Source organism: Amblyraja radiata, chromosome 20 (assembly GCF_010909765.2).
Source record: "Amblyraja radiata isolate CabotCenter1 chromosome 20, sAmbRad1.1.pri, whole genome shotgun sequence".
Classification (NCBI taxonomy): Eukaryota; Metazoa; Chordata; class Chondrichthyes; order Rajiformes; family Rajidae; genus Amblyraja; species Amblyraja radiata.
Genome location: NC_045975.1, coordinates 9,968,603 through 9,991,196, shown reverse-complemented (window position 1 = coordinate 9,991,196; position 22,594 = coordinate 9,968,603). Strand labels below are relative to the sequence as shown.

Genomic DNA, 22,594 nt, shown 5'->3' with positions numbered 1-22,594 from the left:
AATTGAACGATCTGAAAAAAATATAATGTGATGAAGTAATTCAAATTATCCCATGCTGTATCCATATTATGCCAATATCAATTCAGCCTACTAATTATTGACCCACTGATCCGGAGAATTCATTTTCGGAATCTGTCCTGTTGGGAAAAGTAAGAACTAAGCTCACGAAAAGCCGCCCTCAAATCATTTCACATATTCGAATTGTCTCTTGAAATGTGCAACGTAGACTGTTACATAGATTACAACAATACAAATTTAATTTCCCTTATATCGTATAGGCTAGTTACAGCAGTATTTTACAAGATTAGATATGGCTGAATGTGTTTCATAGCCAATTAAAATTTTGACACCAGGTAATGTAATGAAATAAGATAGCCTGTGTGTGCAGAGAACAGTGCAATACACAGCAAGAACAAAGGAGCAGCCGTCACCTTTTTTCAATGTTGAATATAAAAGTTGGGATATTCTGATACAACTTGAACATGCCTTTGCAAAGATTTTTCTTAATCCTCTGCATCATCTAAATATTACCTTTTAAACTAATTTCCGATTAAAGTTTATCCCATTTACCCTCACTATTTTGCTATCTATATGCCTATACTGATTCTACATCTTGATCTTTTGAACTAATATCACTCCACACCAATGCTGTATTCTCATTTTCTGATTCATTATTACAATGCTTAGGATATTAAGATCTTCAGAAGTCTTTAATGTATTCAATAATCAGCCTGCCTTTTCCTTGTGTATATTTTAAACAATAATGAAGGAATTTTGAAAATTTTAAATAAACCATCAAAATCATTAAGATTGCATTGACACTAATTAATACCTTTACATAATGGTTTTGCTTCACACTGGTACAATTACAGCACACACCTGGCCTGATGGCTGAGGAAACGTGAATTGAAACTGCTTTTGCATCAGTATGAATTGAAACTACATTGCAGTTTAGTTTAGAGATACATCATGGAAACAGGCCCTTCGGTCCACCGGGTCTTGCCCGGTCACACTAGCTCTTTGTCATCCCACTTTCCCACCACTGTCCAACACACTAGCAACGATTTACAGACCCCAATTAACCTACAAACCCATATGTCTTTTGAGATGTGGGTAGAAACAGGAGCAGCCAGAGGAAACCCATGCAGTCACAGGGAGAACTTGCAAACTTCACACACGTAGCTCCCGAGGACAGGATCAAATCCAGGTCTGGTGCTGTGAGATAATCCACCTAGTACATCTATTTAAATAAAAAATCATGTTTTGAAATATTTTACAAGTTTTGTTTGGGTTTTGGCTTTTATCATTATTAAGTGGTAAACACAATCAGTTGCATTTGTTGAAGCCCGAAGAATTGTCTTGAAATGCACTTTATCATGTAGAAATGCAATCAGTTTCTGTATTTCTATGATTCTTGGATTTGTGTGGCACAACTCTTTTTCAAGACATATTTAATTATAGAAGTAGACACAAGTAGGTCAGTCTTGCAAAGATCTGTTTAATGATTTCTTTCTAAAAATATAATCAGACTTTACATTTATGTGGTAATTCCACATTTTATTTTCTCTGGTACATTAGGACATTACAGTAACATGAAAATCCATTCACATTTGGATGGTTTAAGTATTCAATTATTTAAAAAAAAACATCCATTTGGGGAATTTTGTTCTTACATAGAAACATAGAAACATAGAAATTAGGTGCAGGAGTAGGCCATTCGGCCCTTCGAGCCTGCACCGCCATTCAATATGATCATGGCTGATCATCCAACTCAGTATCCCGTACCTGCCTTCTATCCATACCCTCTGATCCCCTTAGCCACAAGGGCCACATCTAACTCCCTCTTAAATATAGCCAATGAACTGGCCTTGACTACCCTCTGTGGCAGGGAGTTCCAGAGATTCACCACTCTCTGTGTGAAAAAAGTTCTTCTCATCTCGGTTTTAAAGGATTTCCCCCTTATCCTTAAGCTGTGACCCCTTGTCCTGGACTTCCCCAACATCGGGAGCAATCTTCCTGCATCTAGCCTGTCCAACCCCTTAAGAATTTTGTAAGTTTCTATAAGATCCCCTCTCAATCTCCTAAATTCTAGAGAGTATAAACCAAGTCTATCCAGTCTTTCTTCATAAGACAGTCCTGACATCCCAGGAATCAGTCTGGTGAACCTTCTCTGCACTCCCTCTATGGCAATAATGTCCTTCCTCAGATTTGGAGACCAAAACTGTACGCAATACTCCAGGTGTGGTCTCACCAAGACCCTGTACAACTGCAGCAGAACCTCCCTGCTCCTGTACTTATATCATAAATTTTAATATCTTAAGATTTGAATATGTATCCTGACATCTGAGCTGTTGGCGAGCTATAAAAATTAGAAAAGGGTGTAAAATGTGGATGCAAGTAAAGCGTCTGTGCAGCATCTTCAAGGTTGAAGTCCAACTGAGGACCAGTCAGTAATGTGGAAAGAGCGGCAACCCTGGATTGATTGCTTTGAGGAAATGGAATCTATTGTGATCAACCTGCCAACTCCATATATACCAGGAGGTGCAGATCCAGAGCCTGTAGGATCATGAAAGACCCCTACCACCCCAGCAACGGACTGTTCCCGTTGTTGCAGTCAGGCAAGCTCCTCCCCTGTCACTCAGCAAAAACAGAGAGGCTGAGATGGAGTTTCTTCCCACAGGCCATCAGGTCTGTAAACTCTGATCTCACCAGGGCGTAAACACTGTTGCGTCTTTTTAAAATGTAAATACTGGTTCTGTACTGTTGTTTTGCACAATCCCGCAAGCATTGCGACTTTCATTTCACTGTACATCTTGTATGTGTATGTGACAAGTAAAATTGACTTGACTTGGTTTACACCGAAGATAGACATAAAATGCTGGAGTAACTCAGAGGGGTGGGCAACATCTCTGGAGTAAAGGAATATGTGAGGTTTCCTGTCAAGACCCTTCAGCTCAACGGGTCAGGCAGCATCTCTGGAGAATAGGAATAGGTGACATTTTTCGGGGTCGAGATCCTTCTTCAGACTGAAGGTCTTGACCCGAAACGACACCTATTCCTTTTCTCCAGAGATGCTGCCTGACCCGCTGAGTTACTCCAGCATGTTGTGTCTATGCTCATTCCGATTATCCGGGCAATTTATTTCAATTTGCTTGTTATCCCTAATCTCTAGTATAAAAAACAGATATTAGGTTTTTATTCGGGCTAAAATATTAGATACTTATCATATTATGTAAATTATATTATGTATATTATAAATATATATTGCATTATATATACAAATATTGTATATTATGTAATTACTGTTCTTGTCAAGTACACAATTTAATCAAGTTATGTATATCATATTTAAATCAATCTCATAATATTGTACTCTTGAACTTTGCCACCACATCCAACTTCAGTGGCAGACGGTAGGAAGAAGGTTAATAGATGCTGTGCAGCACCAGATTGTCATGGCTACACTGCTATCTCTCAAAATCCTGTGGGATTATGCTAGTAAAGCCTGTTGATTGGCTGGAAGCTTTCACTGTCAGTCTCTCCTGAAGTGGCCCTTTGCTCAAAATTAATCTAAAGGGAAATAATTTGATTCCATCAACAGCTTTGGTGCTTGTGACGGATCAAACACATCTCCCTCAGCAACTTTGATCTGTGCTTGTTCCTTACTCTATTAACATCTGGGTGCAATTTGTCAGGTAGTAATAGATGAATGCTCGTCAAAGGAGTTAATTAATGGAGTGTGTACTGTTTGTAAGCATTATGTGAAAGAGGAGTGGTTTAGAAATAAAACCACCCACATCCTTGGATATATTCACAATACAGTTCATTTTAATTAGACAAAAGATAATAATTTGAAGAGTTTAAGTCTGCCTTCTCGATGTTTCATGAAATAACATGGACATAACAATAAAGGTAATTCTAAACAGCTGAAATTATTATTTTTTCATCACTTAACTATTACTAATGATAAAGGGGAAACAGAATAGATGACTTACATTATATTTTTGCATGGACAGCACTAGATTTTGGCAAGCAGCAGGTAACTAAGCAGAGTGACAACTGATTAATATTCTTGTCTGAATGCCTTTGTGGATTATGAACATCAAGTGCAGAGTTAGCCACTGGTGCTGCTAATGGGTAATGAGAGTCCTGAGTCAAGAGTGTTTAATTGTCATATGTACCAGCAATGGAAAAATGAAATACTTACTTGCTGCAGCACAACGGGCCCATTAATGCAATGACACACAAATGAATATATAATAAGCACTAATACAATCAATTAATAATCAGAAATAGTAGGAGCCCAGATCATAATAGTTCAAAAGCGAAGTCCAGAGTAGATCATTGTTGCTGAGCCAGTGATTAGTGCTGTGCAGTGTTCAAGAGTCTGGTGGCTGCCAGGATGAAACTACTCTTGAACCTGGAGGTTCTCAGGCTCCTGTACGTCTTCCCAATGGTAGTAGTGAGATGAGAGCAAAGCCAGTGTGGTATAGATCTTTGATGACAATAGCTGCTTTTTTGAGACAGCACTTCCTGTAGAGCAGCTCAATGTTAGGCAGGTCTGTCCCTTTGATAGATCTGGCAACGTTTACCAATCTTTGCAGCCTCCTTTGTCTCTGGGCTTTCGAGTTACTAGACCATGGTGCAACCAATCAATATCCATGTTCACCAGAGAAGCAGCCTGGCACACTGAGTTACTCCAGGACTTTGTATCTTTTTTTTTACCATTTGCTCTCATTTAGTTTATCAGTCTCTTGTGTTGCAACATATGAAGCCTTCTCAAAGTCTACATACATAATACTAGGTTGTTCTCCTTTATCTATTCTGCCAGTTCAAGCTCAAAATTCGTTAACAGGTTTATGTGACACGATTTCTCTTTCATATATCTCTGTTGTTCTGCGGAGGTTGGCGAATCTCTGGAATTTTTTACCCCAATGGAGGCATGATCATTGGGGGTACTGAAAGTGGTAGATAATTCTTAGAAATATCGGAGAAGTGAGGGCTATTGGAACTGTCACAGAAGAGGAGTTGATGCCAATCAGCTTATTCCTGTTCCTTTTATTCTCGTTTGTGTTCTACCCAATGCTATTATTATTTTCCGAAGTGCACTCTTAATAATTAATTCCAGCCTTTTCCCTGCTCACTGGTCTGTAGTTTCCCATTTATTCTCTTGACCCTTTCTTGAACTGGGGTTCCAATGCTCATTCGAATCTCCAGGAATTGTTGAATTTCTAGAATTTTGAAAGATGCCAACCACTCTGAAACTGCCACCCCCACACCCACAAGTTTTAGAATGGTGATCACAAGGTTCCCTTTCAGTCCCTTTTCTTCCTCAAATGCCAGTACGTCCTGACATTCATCTCTTTGATGGTCCACATTTACACCAGACCTGCAGCTCTTCACTATTTTCTGCGGACACAAAATATGCGATTGATTTTCTTGCCAATTTCTTATTTCCCAATAAATTTTTTCTTGTCTCAGTCTTTAAAGGACCCATATTAACTTTAGTTAATCTTTATACTTTTGCATATCTGTTGAAATGTTAGTCTTTATGTTTCTCATTAGCATACTTCCTCATTGTGCTCTCCCTTTTCTTATGAGTGCGGCGGTCCACCTTTTTTAAATTCTGAGATTTTCCTGTCATCAGGCTTTTTCCTTTGATCTGATACTAATTTCATCATCTCAATACCCAGTAGAAACCTTTACATTTAAATACAAAGGAAGTATGAAATAACAATAGAAAATGCTGAGAATATACAGATTCTGTTTGCTGTCCATTTCCTATGAGTGATGAATTCAGAATTAGGTACTCCCAACCATGAATGTTATTCTCAGGACTCTCAGCTTGATGAAGGTGTTAAAGATTAAAATGAAGATAATGGCTCAAAACTGAGCCAGAAATGTATTAATAAAGGTTCCACTTTATTCGGTGGCTCTCTTGTGAAAAATACAAGAAAGAGACAAGTTTTTCACTAACTGAAATGTTATTTTGCTGTAACTTAACGTGTTAGGAATTTATAAGCAATAAAAAGGTAGTGATTGTTAACAAACGCCTGGTGTTATATCACTCAGCTACAACATCTGTTTTATAGTGTCGATTGGAAGGCCGTCAAAGATGCATGAGGTGCAACAAAATAAGCGTGGGTTATCAGGAAAGATCAAGTACATACCTAAAGTAGCATCTTTGCAGACTAATCTGTGCAATCTTAGTATATGAAGAAAGGTCTCGACCCAAAATGTCACCCATTCATTCTTTCCTGAGATGCTGCCTGTCTAGCTGAGTTATTCCAGCATTTTGTGTCTATCTTCAGTATAACCAGCATCTGCAGTTCTTTGTTACACATATTCTTAGTATTTTCTATTTTTATTTCAAATTTTCTTTGTACTTAATTGTACAACAAGCAACTGGCGTATCATCACATTTACTTGAATTGTTTGATGACCTACAAAATGCATTCTGTAGTCAAGAGAATTAAAGGAAATGGCAATTTACTTATAGAGAAGCATGAAGACTTTTGTTCTAAATATTTATTAACAAAGTAATTTCTCCGTCCCTTCCCCACCCTAGTTCCCCGACTAGTTTCACTGTCTTCCTGATTAAGTTTACTATTTGTATGCCTCGTTGCCACCTTCCCATCGGCCAACAATGAGCCATTGTACATTTCCTTGATCAGCGTCTGCTTTCATCTGAACTTTTCACACCTTATATGCTTTGTACCCTTCCATATCTCTAGTTTCTCTCTCCCCTGACACTCAGTCTGAAGAAGGGTCTCGACCCGAAACATCACCAATTCCTTCTCTCCAGAGTTACTGCCTGTCCCGCTGAGTTACTCCAGCATTTTGTGTCTATTTTTCTAAATGGCTGCTTGTGTTTCATATAATTCTTAAATCACTAGCGAATGACAGGTACGCACAGATTAAGTGCTATGAGCTCAGTATTTGGTTTGTTAGCAAAACATACATGCCAGTTCCATGGTATTGCTTCAGTTTTATTTGCCTTCTGCTGGCCTAAACGTTTTAGATGGAGGCACACAGGCAACATATGACAATATTACAGGGACATGCAATGCGAGCCATTTTAGGAGGTCAAATGCACAAAGAAATGTAGATTAAATGACAGGAACTTTGGGAGATATGAGGAGTTTCTGTGTGCAAATCTATAGGTCCTTAAAAGTGGCAACACAAGTGGATAGGGTGGAAAAGAGGGTGCAGTAAATGTCATTCATATCCAATAGGAAAACTAACCAAAGGATTCCCCCGGAAGCCAAGAGAAAACTTAGTACAACAAATCATCAGAATGGCAAGTGTGCTCAGTTAGATTACCAAAGCTTTAACCATTATATAATCATTGGTGATTTTGTTTTTAAAATGTGTAAAATTATAAAGCATATTGCAGTTAAACAATATCTTCACAGCTGTCGTTTTCAACTGTACCTTGCACCCCAGAGTATTCATCTCTCTGTTCTCCCTCAGAATCCACAATTCTGACATCATTAACCTTTAAGTCAGCCTTGTATTAACACTTACAGTAGGAAATGATCTTGCCATCGAATTAAACTCGAGGGAGGTTACAACATCAGGATTGTTCAAGTTCACACCTATGTATTAATTAACACACTGCTTCCAATCGAAACTCTGTTTCGCATATACTAAGAACTTAAGTGCTAGTCTGAGTGTTGACTGTATGACTAATATGAGGATTTAAAGACTGATAAAACATACAATTAATGTCGTATTAATATATACTACATGTAATTCTTGAAGATCAGTTTATTACCAGGGCTTTAAATATTTTAAATGGGATGTGTACATTTTGGCAAAACATTATTGAAATTTACCTGGACCTTATCAAAATGAACTTGAACATTTCAGTTAAGTAGTACCTAAAAGTGTACGTAAGATATTCAGATTCAGATACAGATTCAACTTTAATTGTCATTGTCAGTGTACAGTACAGAGACAACGAAATGCAGTTAGCATCTCCCTGGAAGAGCGACATAGAATATGATTTCAATAGACACATTCTTATTGTTTAATTTCTGTTTTGGTAAAAAAGTGAGTTAATTTGAAAGATTGAATAGAATGGCGAGTTCCATTCTGTCACACTTTACACAGGAATTACATTGCAAATAAGAGTTGGCAAGTATGTGGATCAAGCACCGTACATTTCTTCAACTAATTTGCTTTGTTCATTTCAAACCTTGTGTAATGCATGAAGTGCTATTCCGTCTTGAATTGAGTATAATGGACATAGGCCCTATTCCCCAGAAAACCAACGGAGAGGGGTACCAATATGGGTGTACGAATTTGATTGGGTAATCCTAAAGATGTTATCTCTACATGGTTGGTGGGGGGTGGGGGAGCAAATTAAGGGCTATAAATTTAAGATGGCACTAAATAAATCAAATAATTTGGAAAATGCTGCTTTTCCCAATGTGCGCTTAAAATGTGAGAAGTCCCCCCACATGAAGTGATGGAGGCAAATAGTGCAACTGAGTTTATAAGGAGGACATGCAAACATATGATATGGGCATAAATATTAGCATGAACAGTTGAGGAATTACCTTGTTTGTAGCACGCATCCAGTGTGAGAAAAAGCATTTTCAAACCATAAGAACTGAACAGAAATTAACCATTCAGAAATATCAGAATTAACCATGTTCTTTGTTACCTTTCAGAGGTGGCAATGACACAGAAATGGCCAGTTGATGCTCAAGTCCTTTTAGAAGCCATGAGTTGGATTGAAGGTAAAGACTAATGTCAGGGCTATTTTGGTTCGGTTGGTTGCACTGTTATTCCTGAATTAGAGGGTTATGAAATTTGAGGACATAACCAAAGATGACAATCAAGCAGATTATTGGGCGATATTGAAGTTATCTGATGGACAATAACTTGATAGGAAAAAAAACAAAATGCTGTGGTAAATCAGATTAGGCAGCGTTTCTGGAGGACATGGATAGGTGATTTGGGTCAGCCGCTTCTTCAGACTGATTTTTGTGGGAGGGGAGGTGGAAAAATGGGAAAAATGGTGGGGCGGGAAAAAGCCTGGGAAGTGATGGTGTCATTGCAAGAGGCAGGTTAGGAAGAGGTGTAGTCCTGATAACTGCGAGTCAGTGGGTTTATCGTAGACGTTAAACCATAGTCTGTACCCTGTGATGAAGAGAGGTCGAGTAAGGGAAGAGAGGCATTAGAGATAGTCTGTGAATTTGTGGACAGGGTGGAAATTGGTAGTAAATTTGATTACATTTATGTCACGGAGAAGGAGTTGGGGGGATAGTGCCAGTGAATGTTTGGAACATGGACTCTTCGACGTAACCAACAAAAGGGCAGGGTCAGCTTCGGCCAATGCAAGTGCCCATGGCTACACCTTTAACTTGTTAAAATGAGAGGAGTCGATAGAGAAGTTCTAGAAGCAGGGCCAAGCATTTTAGCAGCAATCAAAGTACACAATTGTGCAGATTGAGAGATTATTGTTGGTAAAAAGCACACCAAGGCTGTGAATATTTAGTTTAGACAGAAGTCTTAATGAAGATTGTGTGGTGAAAACAATATACTGCAGTTCAATTTAATTAATGAGATACACATCTTTATTATAACCATATAATTCAGCTATGTTATCTAATATGCTGCCTTTCTTTCACATCTACAATTTTTGAGATATTATAAATATTAATCTTTTGATCCTTAATTTAACCACTCCACTATTGGCCATGCATTCATCTGCCGAGCCCTCTGCTCCAACACACATGTTTCCTAAACTTCTGTGACTCTACATCTATTTTCCCTTTACTTCGTTCCTTCCTTCAAAATGACCCTTTTCAAACCTGCTCCTTTGACTACGCTTTTGGACATCTGCCTTAAAGTTTTATTTAATTTATTTAGTTTTTTCAGTGAAGGACTTTGGAACATTTTAGTATGTAAAGAAGTACAAGTGGCTATTATATATATTTTTTTCAAAAAAAGGTATTGCAAATGCACTTCCAAAATGCTTATTACTTATTTTTGTCTTTTCAAGCTGACCAAAGCTACACCTACAGTTGCCGATGCGGTGGTGATTATATTCTTCCTGTAGAAGAGGCAGAAGAAAATATGTTTCTCGTCTGTTGCAACACTTGTTCTCTAAGCATAGAGATCTTGAACAGAATTTGAAATCACTTTTCACTGGTGCTTTTCTTTTTTTAAACTATTTATGCGGAAGATAAATGGCCATAGAATTTTCAGCAGCTACGGAAAAGAATGGACACTAGCAAAGCAAACTGTGATTAAATGAACTACCAAGCTGCCCAGCTGAATTACATTTTACATGGTTCATTCAGTCAAATCAAAACCAGATTGCCAGATTGCAAGATTCAATACAATGGCAGCTTATGAAGTTAGAATGATCAACATGTATATCCGTCCGTGCTTGTTCCATGGAAGGTTATGAGAGCTTTCCTGCCAAACACTGAATTAATTGCAGTAGCCCTTTTTTTTGTTCAATATTTTTACTTTCTGAAGAACACACAGTGAATGTGCACATAGACTCTCCTTGGAAAAGAGGTGGAGCGAGGGACAAAAAGAGCTGGAAGTTCTTGGAGACAGGAGGAGTACTCCTGCCTGTACCCTTCATCCTCCAACCCACCAACTCCAAAGTCAATAATTGAATACTGAATAAATGTATACATTGCTATTGATTAAAGGATGAGTGATACTATTTGTTTTTTTTTATTTGTTGGATGTTAAAAGCATTATTCTTTTTAAAAGATCCACATTTTGTTACTATAGCCTTAATTCACAATGGAGCTTCCTGATTTGGAGGTTCTCAGATGTTCAAGACTGTCCTAATCACTGTTGATCTACCTGTTAGGTAGATTAGAACATTTATGACCCTCATTTCAGGACTATACATAAATCACAAACTGAAAATCAGATCTGTTTTCAAGCTGTTCTGTGCAAAGATCTTATAGCGGAGCTTTGGTTCTGTGCAAGACAATGGTACTTACTACTACTTTTCTCCTCATTGCATTTCCTTGCTTCCCCTTCTGCCACGACCAAGAACTAACTCTAACTCTAGCTCACACTACACCCACGTAAAGAAGTTGTAGCATCACTTGATTTACCCTCCTTAACGTAATCAATGTAAAATTCACCATAGTTGAGTGAGCCCATATTTGACAATTCATCTGAGTGGATAGATTGTTGAAATATTTTATTATGGTAAAACAATATGTTTTGATAAAATATATGAATACAAAATGTAATAGTTACTCTGACTCCACTCCCTTACCAAAAGTAAAGTAGTATAAATAGCATTAGCCATTCAACATCTTATCTAGCCCTATATGATAATTCCTAAGCTGTTTCTTTTGAACATTTATCCATCAGCTTCAACTGAGCAGATATGGTACAGTGCAGTGACCTGAAGCATTCCAGAACAAGTTCTTTTAAGGACTGTGAGCTGCTATTTCTATTTGGAGCTTCAATCTACATTTGCAAGAAACGATTATGAGAACCTAATTTGGCATTCATACCATAATGTTACTTCATCTGGCAACAGATTTCTCTCTCTACCAAGTAAATGAAGTTAACCCAGGACCAAAGCTGATAATTAGGAGATCCACTAAGTTAGGAATGGCTTGAGGTAGCCCATTCAACTCAGCACTAACCCCTGTATGATACTTTATCTGATACCTGCACGGGTTTCAGCCAATCCTGTAAAGTTCAGCGTGGAAAAGTGAATCTTCCACTTGCAAGTTATCAGTATGGTGTTGAATTCACCTTAGATTAAGGTATATTCAATATGGCAGAATTGGAATAAAAGAAGAAAATGCTTTGCCGAGCATCAAAATAAGAGAATGATCAATTTAAACCTACAACCATTATTTTGTTGATCTCTGCTTTGGTGCCTTGAATAGCAGTGGCTATTTTTAAAGTGAATGCAATGGTTTAAATGTAATTGAACCAGAGGTCCCACACGTGGACTAATTATTCAAAGAACATAAATTCAAATTCCACTACTGCTGTGAATTTGAGTTCAGTTTAATAAACAAATTCAGAAAATAAGGTGTTTTCAAAATTCATGACCATGAATCTTTCAAACTTTCATTTAAAAAAAAATACAGGTTGACTGGAGCCCCTTCCACTGCCCTTACACTGATCTGGTATGGATCAGGCTGGTAATTCAAATGCTCAAGTACAAAAAAATCTTGAACTGCAGAAGAAGGTGGACCTAACCACTATCAAAAGGAAGTGCTGCTTCAAGAAGCTAATATTATCAGACTCACACCACCCAGACCATGTTCTCTTCTTGCTTCTATCATCAGGAAGGTGGTACAGAAGCCTGAGAATCATTACCTTCAGGTTCAAGAACAGCTTCTTCTCATGAATTGGTGTAACTACTCTACTTTGTACCATTATGGTGCTGTATGTACTTTGGTTTTTTTGTACTATCATAGGTTGGTTTACCTAGAATAACTGATAATATCTATTGTGTAGGAAAAAACTGCAGATGCTGGTTTAAATCGAAGGTAGACACAAAATGCTGGAGTAACTCAGCAGGACAGTCGGCATCTCTGGAGAGAAGGAATGGGCGACATTTCGGGTCTGAAGAAGGGCCTCAACCCGAAACGTCACCCATTCCTTCTCTCCAGAGATGCTGCCTGTCCTGCTGATAATATATATTTATTGCAGTTACGTGTTTTTGCTTGTAAAGCTCCAGCATGTAAGAATTTAATTGTTCCAAATCATATCGAGTGCAGATGGCAACTAAACACCTTGATGATATAACTTGTTCCTCAACTGAACTTTTCATTGTTGCCTTACAAATGATGAGATAAGAGGTATACAGAAACTATAGGCATTCACCACCCTTGCCTACACTCCGAGCATCAATACTACTTGTGATAGCATTATTTAGCATTTCTACTGACTGGCTGAGATTATCTCAATCATGTTCATCTTACTACTAGATTTGACAACCTGGCTGTGTGACTTCATCTTTCTTCAGATTTGCATTTCCCGAATTCATGACCACAAAGACCTCAACATCCCTTCTGTAAATTATTATTGGAAACATTACAGAATATTGTACCTTGTTTGAAAAAAATAACTTTATTTATCCACAAAGTACTTGTAAAGTCTCTCATTGCAAAACACCTTCTGGTCTTGAGTTGGATTAAAATTAAAAAGTCAGTATGACTAAGAATCAATCTGTTGCTGCACACTTCCATCATCGGGAGGAAGTATGATTAGGACTTTCTTGCAGGTACCCAAAATCACGTGGAGGCCAAATCTAGAAAATACAGATCCATATTAGTATAATGACTCACAATGTTATTATTCATCAGTTTAGCTTTACTACTTCAGTATAACCAGTGTAAGATTACAATGCTTTATGCGATTCACCAATGAAGAATATGGAGATTATAATTGGAAAGAGCAATTCTAATGCAAGCAAAATGTCTTCACTTAACAAGTTTACCTTTAAGCATACTCGTCCCCGAATCAGTGCATAAGGAACAGGTCCATAATTCCTCGAATCTGTGGAATTCAGCAAGTTGTCACCTTCTAACCAAACATGGCCTTTTGGCACCTGAAATAAATATTTTAAAAATATTTTTGGAGGGTTTAAGATGCTCAAGAAACAAAAGTCAGGCAAGAAAATAAAAGGACCTTATTATTTTTTAAACACTATTATAACACCTTTAACACCAAATTGATCCTTACAACTGTCTCACAACTGGCTGGCAAAAGGTGTATTCTCAAGCAGAGGAAGTTATGGCATGTCCAAATTAACTGCACACATTAGTGATGTCTGCCTGCAAAATAATAGCCTCTATTGCTGATACAACAGAACTCTCTGATGAAATGGCTGTCGAATGTGTCAAGGAGGTTACTCTAAAAACCATTTAATTCTCGAGGAGCTTCTGCCCTTTTTTAAATGAGTGTAAAACCTTTCCGGTTATTCCCAATGAAGGTGTTTCATTTGCAGGCCACTCAGTATCGACTAACTTGTCATCAGTTTTTAATCTTCTACATCTAGGAAGGACTTTGCACTGAAATGTTTTTTCAAAAATTGCTAAAGTTTCTTAAGATATAACAAGGAGTAAATGTCCAGCCATGCTAGTATATTGATGTGATTTTATTTTCAATGCTTGAGTAAACATATATACCCTTTAATTTCAAAATAATGCAGTCCATTCAAGCTTAACGTTGTTAAAATTAAATCATGTAAAGATAGAAAATGCTGGAAATTTTCAGTAAACTAGACAACATCAGTTGAGAAAGAACCACAATTAGGTTTCAGGTTACTGATGATTAGCCCTAGAATGATGATTAACCAACTAGAAAATTGTTACTTGACTTTCTAGATATAATTTGCATCGTTTTATCTTCCTTTGTCCCTGTCAAAGTGAGACCATCTGAAATCACTTAATCAAAGTTACTATGTGGAATTGCCTGGATATATAGGGAAACAGATTTCCTGCTGCTTAGGGAATCTAACAACAGTTAGAGACGTATTTAGAGCAAAGATAGTGTGAACAATATACAAAGAATGATAAAAGTTTGAACCAATTCTGCAAACAGATAAAAGTTGAGTTAATAATTAATTTAAATTAAATTAAAATTTGATACAAATAGTTTTTTTAATCAGAATCCTTTAGGGATACTTAGACAAGCCATAACATCACAAAAACAACCGAGCAGGTTCAAGGGAATACATTATCTAGAACAGTTCTTATGTTTCTCTTGTTTGGAACGCAACCCTTTGACTTACTCTGATAACTTCAAAAGCATGAGCATTGATAAACTAAAAGAATGGAAAAGTAATTTCTATCTTTGTGCAGTGACTTTGCAATTTATTTTTCAGTGGAACAAGTTGCTGGCAATTATTTATCCCAATCTGAAGCTATAAGACAACAGATGTGGTAATTTTTCGTATGGTGGGTACCACTTTCACATGAAGATGTAAACTTTAAAAACATCTACTTAGAACCAGCAGCCTAAAAAATGTGATTTGTTATATATCTATCTATATATTACTAAAACTTTCATCTTGCGTGTGAGTTCGCCTGTTTGTTTGCGTGCTCATCATGATCTGACTACGCCAAAACGGTACACGATAGCGCCACAATTTTTGAACCACCTTATTCTGTCGTGTAGTGTATAAAGTTTTTTTCAGATAGATGTTATATTTTACAAGTTATTTCACATTTTCAACTTTAAAAAAAATTGCAATTTGAGAAAGATTTCTTCCCTTTGAAGCTATGACTTCACAATGGGACTGTAGCCATCTCAGATTACAGTGTTGTTATCCCAGGACACCCAGTCCTGCCAGCCCTAGCAAGTGCAATTGTAAGCAAAGATCCTATAGCGGAGCAAGATAATAATAATAATAATGGATGGGATTTATATAGCGCCTTTCTAATACTCAAGGCGCTTTACATCGCATTATTCATTCACTCCTCAGTCACACTCGGTGGTGGTAAGCTACTTCTGTAGCCACAGCTGCCCTGGGGCAGACTGACGGAAGCGTGGCTGCCATTCTGCGCCTACGGCCCCTCCGACCACCACCAATCACTCACACACATTCACACACATTCACACACAGGCAAAGGTGGGTGAAGTGTCTTGCCCAAGGACACAACGACAGAATGCACTCCAAGCGGGATTCGAACCGGCCACCTTCCGGTCGCCAGCCGAACACTTAGCTCATTGCGCCATCTGTCGTCTGATAGACCACTCCTGCAAAATCTAATGGACTGACATGTAATACGCAATGGAGCGTAACTTCCGCCATTTCAGTAACCCCGGCCCTATCCTTGACCCAACCCGACTTCAGTTATGCGTTCAGTTAAAACGGCACATACCTTGTACAGGGAGGAATTTGAGATGCTGGTTTAAACCAAGGCTGCAGTAACTCAGCAGATCAGGCAGCATCTCTGGAGAGAAGGAATAGGTGATATTTCGGGTCGACTTTTTCGATAGCAGCCATGACCCGTTACTGAGCGATTTCACCCTCCTCCCTCCTTTACTACAAAAACATAAACACTTTAATTTCCCCGGACGGGTGGCGGGGGGGACCCGAATGCTGCAAAAAACGTAATCTTTTTTTGCGTGTTTTAAAACATTGCGGGACCAGGGTTTGTTTTTAGAAAGAAGGTAGACACATAATGCTGGAGCTACTCAGCGTGACAGGCAGCATTTCTGGAGAGAAGGAATGGGTGGCGTTTCGGGCCGAGACCCTTCTTCAGACACTGTATTTTTAGAAAACTGTGTTTGACCTACAAAATAAATGCAACATTCCTGTGAAGGGGGAATAAACCGAGATGTGCAAGTGTCGGGATCTCTCTCTCTCTCTCTCTCTCTCGCAAACACATCCTGTGCTTGATTTCGCAGCTTTATCCTGCGCTACTTAATCCAAGGGCGAGCGAACGGGCGGACAGACGGACGAAAGCAACGATCATAGAGCGGAATAGATGACATTTCGGGTCGAGACCCTTCTTCAGACTGAGTCAGGGGAAAGATGAACAAGAGATAGAGACGGTACCTAGGACAAATGAATGGAAGATTATGCCTATATCTCCCGTTTCCCTGTCCCTTGACTGTCAGACCCGAAATGTCACCGAATCCGCTCTATGACCGTTGCTTTCGTCCATCTGTCCTCGCGTTCGCTCGCTCTTGGTGCCGGCGCATCTCACCTCAGACTCCGCCGAACAAACATACACACACACAAACGCAGCATGTCCGGCAGATCGGTGCGGGCCGAGACCAGGAGCAGGGTGAAGGATGACATCAAACGGGTCATGGCAGCTATCGAAAAAGTACGGAAATGGTAAGGGGGAAATTAAAAAAAAACACCCGAAGGAAATAGATGTTGAACAAAAAAAAGGGGGCCGGTGATCGCTCCGTGTCCCTGTTGGAGGGGGGGGGATGGCTTGAGTGGGTGCAAGATTTTCTGGAGCTCTTTCCTAATGGCAATGTTTTGTATGTTCAAAGTTAATAAGGGAGACTAGGCAGGATGTGTTGGGGGAACGGGACCCAATGGGTCCCACTTGGTCTAGTACCCTATAAATATCACATTGAAAAGATAAGTGATATTGGAACCAAATTACAACATGTTGTAAAATCTTTAATTTAATCCCAAAAGTGATTTTAAAAAATCGGAGAATTTTCAAAGACGTTTATCGCATTATATCCATGCAGGAATGCTGATGCAACCGGTTGAGAGTATTAAGAAATAAAACTAAGTAAGTAAGTTTATTGGCCAAGTTTTCACATACAAGGAATTTGCCTTGGTGTAACATGTTTAAATGCAAACATGCTTAAATCCAAAGGGCAAATGTTAACGATGATCTCAGAATGTTCATCACAGTTAAAATTGATGTTACACAGACTGAGGCAGGGAATTTCAGCAGTAATTAAATGAAAAGAGTGTGCCTTGGGTGATGCGTTGTGTTAGTGCTTTGACAAGCAGCATTTTGGCCTGCATGAACTGAGTTCTCAGTTATAGACAGTCCCATTTTCACCTATGATGGCCAGTGGAGATATCAAACAAAAGTAAACTCACAGCATTTTTGCTTGGCTGTTGATTCAAAGTCTTGCTCCAGGTCACCTGAGTGTCTTGTCAGCCAAGGAACTGTTTGTGTCAAAGCAAGAGTTTGGGAAGGAGGGAGTTTGGAACCAATTTGAGGGAAAAAAAGTTGGAATATCTAAACTATAATTTCATAACAGGAAATTATTGCAAGAAGGATATGATTTGGTAAAATTTAAATGTTTTCAACGAGTGTTCCATTTTAAATTTGTTAATAGCCATGTTAAAAGAACAGGTTATAGTGTCTTGAGTTCCTATAGGAGTCCACCATTATTGTTGCCAACAATACCATCTACTTTTTTCAACAAAACACAGAGTGCTGGAGTGACTCAGTGGATCAGGTAGCATCTGTAGAGGGAATGGATAGAAAGTCAGAACGTCCCAACTAAAACATCGCCCATCCATTCCCTTCATAGATGCTGCTTGACCCAATAAGTTACTCCAGCATTTTGTGTTTTGTTCAATCCAGCATCTGCAGTTCCTTGTGTTGCCATTTACTTTTTTTTTTTTAATGTTTTAAGAATGTAAAATAAAATATTTGAAAAGCAGATTCAAATTAGGTCTTGGTGTGATATTCTATAATCAGAATTCTATTTATAATTTGTTATAGGACCAAGACATGATTTTTTTCTAGTGGAATGTGTAAAGCTTATTACAGATTTTTATCCCAATAAATTTCAGTTCAGTATTTAATAAACTTGATCGGGAACATGCTTCTGTTAAATTGGCCTAAAACTGTAGGGCAATGGAACAGCGGTTACTTTACCAGACTAGTGGTTCGGAGACCTAAGCATCCAGAGAACTGAATCCAAATTCTACCACAGCAGGCGTAAAATTGATCTTAAACTGATAATTTGAATTGTCAAAGAAACACCAACCGGCCTCGGTAAAAACTTAGCTCCTAAAAACCTGACATCAGTCTGGACAGATTGATACGCATGTCATCTCTCTGAGAGAGACTGTGAATAAAGTGGTGCAGTGAATAAGGGAATGGAATAGTGACTGTCTACCTGAATTCACTCAATTCTGGTACAGTGTTAGCAGACTGATTGAGATGCAGATTAGTTTGTTATGATATACACCAGTGTGCAATGAAATTCCTTGTTCACATGAAGCCCACAGAGTAATCAGTAATGACAAATGCAACAATAAATGAAATGAGTGCAAAAGAGCAAAACTAGGCAAGATTGCAGTGCAAGATCTCAATGTCAGCCGATTGAAAGGGAACAAACATAACTTGTATCTGTGAAAGGACAGAGAAAAAAAAAACTATACACTAGTTAATATGGCACATTGGTACAAACGTGTTGCTCATAGATTTCTGAGCATTCACACAAATAAATGGTAAATAGCTAGGACTTCCACCTAGCTGCATGTTGAATGTGCACACCACCCCCTCATCCCTCCTCAACTAAAGGGCCGGTCCCACTGTACAAGATAATTCAAGAGTTCTCCCGAGTTCTCCCCTGATTCGAGCTCGTGTAATGTACGTAGCGGGTATGTAGAAGCTCGTGGATGTCACGTAGCGGCTTGTACGAGTAACGGTAGGTACTCGGGAAATCTGGTAAACTCGTGACGTTTTTTCAACCCTGTGAAAAATGTCCATGAGTAAATAAAATACTCGTGATGAAAAAAATTGTTACTTTTTACTTGTACGAGCCCCTACGTACCCGACACGTATATTACACGAGCTCGAATCAGGGGAGAACTCGGGAGAACTCTTGAATTACCTCGGACAGTGGGACAGGCCCTTAACTCATGCAATCCATTGCCAAGTATTGTCCTAGTGCCAAAGAGAAAAATGTAACCCTTGCCTTTTCAGGTATTTTAATATGTCAAAGAACGTATATGCAAATGGCTGTAGATATCTCCAACATATTTCTTTTGGGTAAGTGATGTTGATCATTATAACCCTCTTCAAATATATACAGCCTCTTTTATCTTATATGCAGATACCATTTTCTGCATCATATTGTCTCCATGTCATGTTAATTGCACAGCAAAACAGAAGGGAAAATACTATTTGACATAAGCATAAACTGCAAACCGTGCTTGTACTTTTAAGGTAGCAGAAAATTAAAAAAATCACATATTCCAAACTAAATGCCTGAAAATTTGCACTTTTTAAATAATAATAAAAATTACATCTGTTGGAAAGTAGCAAATGCTTTGCATTCTAAAATAAGCCATCGTGTTTCACTGATGTTGCCACTGTTTCTGGTGCCGGCAAAGAATCACGCTGTGATATCTGCACCAGATTTTATTGATAATTTACGCCTGTGAAAGTGGGAAGGCTGAGCCTCATTTTGTCATTAATGTGCACTCGCAGGCTTCTGAAGTGTTTGCTGCAAATCATACTGCACACATTAGAAGTTTTGCATCTGAACAGAAATAAAATAATTTGAATATTTCTAATTAATATATCGGAGACAAATTCATTGTGGAAAGGATCAGTTGGTTTGGACACTTCTGCAGCTGTAATTAGAAAAAAATGTTAGTGTGTCCAAGAGTCTGAGAATCAATATTTGCATCATTGCTCAGTACTGCAGCACACAAGAGTGATGTTAGTTAATGCAGTAAACTGTGACTAAACAAAAACAGCAGGGATGCAATTCTGAACTGCATGCCACAGAGTTCTATATTGGCACAGTTGGATGCTTCCAGTAGCAAAATGCGCGGCACTTATCCCATTTAACACTCCAAGCATTTTGTAGTCTTTTCAAATACTTTCAAACGCTACATGTTTAAATTAACAATATAAGGGTCCTGTTCAACTAAAATGGACAACAAAGAGACCATTCGGTGCAACAACGCCACCATATTTATGCACATCTTACCCTCTACCTGCTCTTGGCTCTAACTTCACCGTTGAACTGAGAAACACTGCACTGTTGGACGTGCTATGTTTCAGATAAGGCATTTAACCAAGGATTGTCAACTCTTTTGGAGGAACATAACACTATCTCAAATACGACTAGGGAGAGATTTCCCCCTTGTCCTGGGTACTATTTACTCAACAAATATTTTTAGAACAGATTATCTGGACATTATTACAGCGCCTTTAATGAGAGTTTGTTATGCACAAATTGACCTCTTCACTTCCTACATTACATCATGCTCCCTTGGGTGTAAAGACATTGGACATCTTGATAAGAATATGACAGCTGATACATAATGTAAGTCTTTATTTCGTCCCTTTCTTTCAACTAATCTTGTCAACACATCCTACCAAGAGCTACCCCTGCTGATTCACTGCTCCATGGACACAGGTTTGGTCCTGACCTAGTGTGCTATTTGGAGTATGCACATCTTCCTTGGATTTTTGAAGGTGCTCTGGTTTTCTCCTACATTGGCAATTCCCATTAAGTTAACAGGCTACTGCAAATCACTCCTTAGGAAAGTGGTACAAAGAATCAAAGGGGACTTAAGTGGAAAGTGTGAGAGAATAAGTTGCAGGACTATGGAAGAGGAGGAAATGAGACTGATGGGGAATTTGCTCTGCTAGGGGCCGGCATGGATTCCATGGGTGGAATGCCCCCCCCCCCGTGCTCCTCATGTACTTATGTACCTTGTCCTTAACTTCATCTATGCTCATTACCTCAACCAGTCATGTGGCAGCAAGTTGCACCTTCTCACCATTCTATGGGTGCCCAAATTCCTTATTAGACTAATAGCAACTAATCTTGTATTGTGAACCAATCTATAGTTTTGGAATCTTCCCCAGCTCACGGTGGTGCAGCGGTAGAGTTGCCGCCTTACAGCGAATGCAGCGCCGACCCGGGTTCGATCCCGATTACGGGTGCTGTCTGTACGGAGTTTGTACTTTCTCCCCGTGACCTGCCTGTGTTTTCTCCGAGAGCTTTGGTTTCCTCCCACATTCCAAAGACGTACAGGTTTGTAGGATAATGGGCTTGGTATAAATGTAAAAATTGTCCCTAGTGGGTGTAGGATAGTGTTACAGTGCGGGGATCGCTGGTCGGCACGGACCCGGTGGGCCAAAGGACCTGCTCCCGTGCAGTATCTCTAAACTAAACTAAAAACGAAACTGTTCTTAATGTACCCAATATGTCGTAAGTTCTGTTGTCAAGGTTCCACAGTTCTGTTATAAGTTGGATTCCAGCAGATCTGTCAGCACAAGTTGACCCCGATATTTATCTCACTAGATATAGCTCCATTTGCCTTATGGGAGGCTTGTATTTCAACTAGGTTTCGGGTATACGACTGCCACTGGGATAAGGGAGCTGGATTTGGTCTAAGATGAGTGTCAAAATGTGGAAGCCATTCCTCCTATTCCAATGAGAACAAGGTCAATAATAAAAGAGTCTTTGAGTGTTTATGTAGTTGTATTTGTATTCCCTTATCAAACATTCTTGTTTATTAACAATTAACAGTCTAGAGTAGGCTCCGACAATGAGAATACGTCGCATCTGCTTGCTCTGTCCTACGGAAAGCTAGTTAATGAAAAAGTTTCCAAGATGAAGCATCAAGGGTTAGAGCAAGATGACAAGGTCATTCATTTATTAGACTTCAAAAGGGGGTCATTAGAATGTTCATGAAAGATCTGGCCTGCTGTCACAGGCTCAGCATGAACGGGGCAGCCATATAATGATCAGAATCCTGGGGCCTGCACCAAGGCTAGACCTGCCAGTGGGCCTGTGAAGAACCAAATGGTAATTGATTCTGACATCAATTATGAATAATCTCATCACTTTATCAGTTTAGGCTTGTCACAGCTCTAATTAAGCCACAGTTCTCCATACATGAATACAGGAACAATGCATTATATTCTAATAATGGCCATCAAGAACCAGCAATGGTCTATTTTCGTGTTCTGCAACTTAATGATCTAGACTTACAAATGACAAGGACCTCTAATTACCTATATGTGATGTGTATTATCATTGCTACAAATCAGAGGTTAAATACTGCAAAAAAATTGAGCGATGAATTGGGTCCAAAGGGTAGCACCACTGTTAGTATTAGACAGTAGCCTCGGGCTCAGATGTAGAACAAAATACAGTA

At 38.8% G+C, this 22,594-nt stretch overlaps 2 protein-coding genes across 4 annotated transcripts in view; one reads left to right on the top strand and one right to left on the bottom strand.

Moving 5' to 3' along the window:
• The window catches only part of dnajc24 (DnaJ heat shock protein family (Hsp40) member C24), a 43,159-nt gene extending 32,466 nt beyond the window's left edge, over nucleotides 1-10,693 (top strand). For both annotated transcript variants that reach the window (XM_033038796.1, XM_033038795.1), the window contains exons 4-5: nucleotides 8,679-8,747; nucleotides 10,016-10,693. In XM_033038796.1, coding sequence (XP_032894687.1) covers nucleotides 8,679-8,747; nucleotides 10,016-10,149 — 203 coding nt within the window. In that variant the 3' untranslated portion in view covers nucleotides 10,150-10,693. The remainder of the gene's footprint in view (nucleotides 1-8,678; nucleotides 8,748-10,015) is intronic.
• Nucleotides 10,694-13,066: 2,373 nt separating this feature from the next.
• The window catches only part of immp1l (inner mitochondrial membrane peptidase subunit 1), a 76,011-nt gene continuing 66,483 nt past the window's right edge, over nucleotides 13,067-22,594 (bottom strand). For both annotated transcript variants that reach the window (XM_033038793.1, XM_033038794.1), the window contains exons 5-6: nucleotides 13,460-13,570; nucleotides 13,067-13,270 (exon numbers count right to left, since the gene is read on the bottom strand). In XM_033038793.1, coding sequence (XP_032894684.1) covers nucleotides 13,208-13,270; nucleotides 13,460-13,570 — 174 coding nt within the window. In that variant the 3' untranslated portion in view covers nucleotides 13,067-13,207. The remainder of the gene's footprint in view (nucleotides 13,271-13,459; nucleotides 13,571-22,594) is intronic.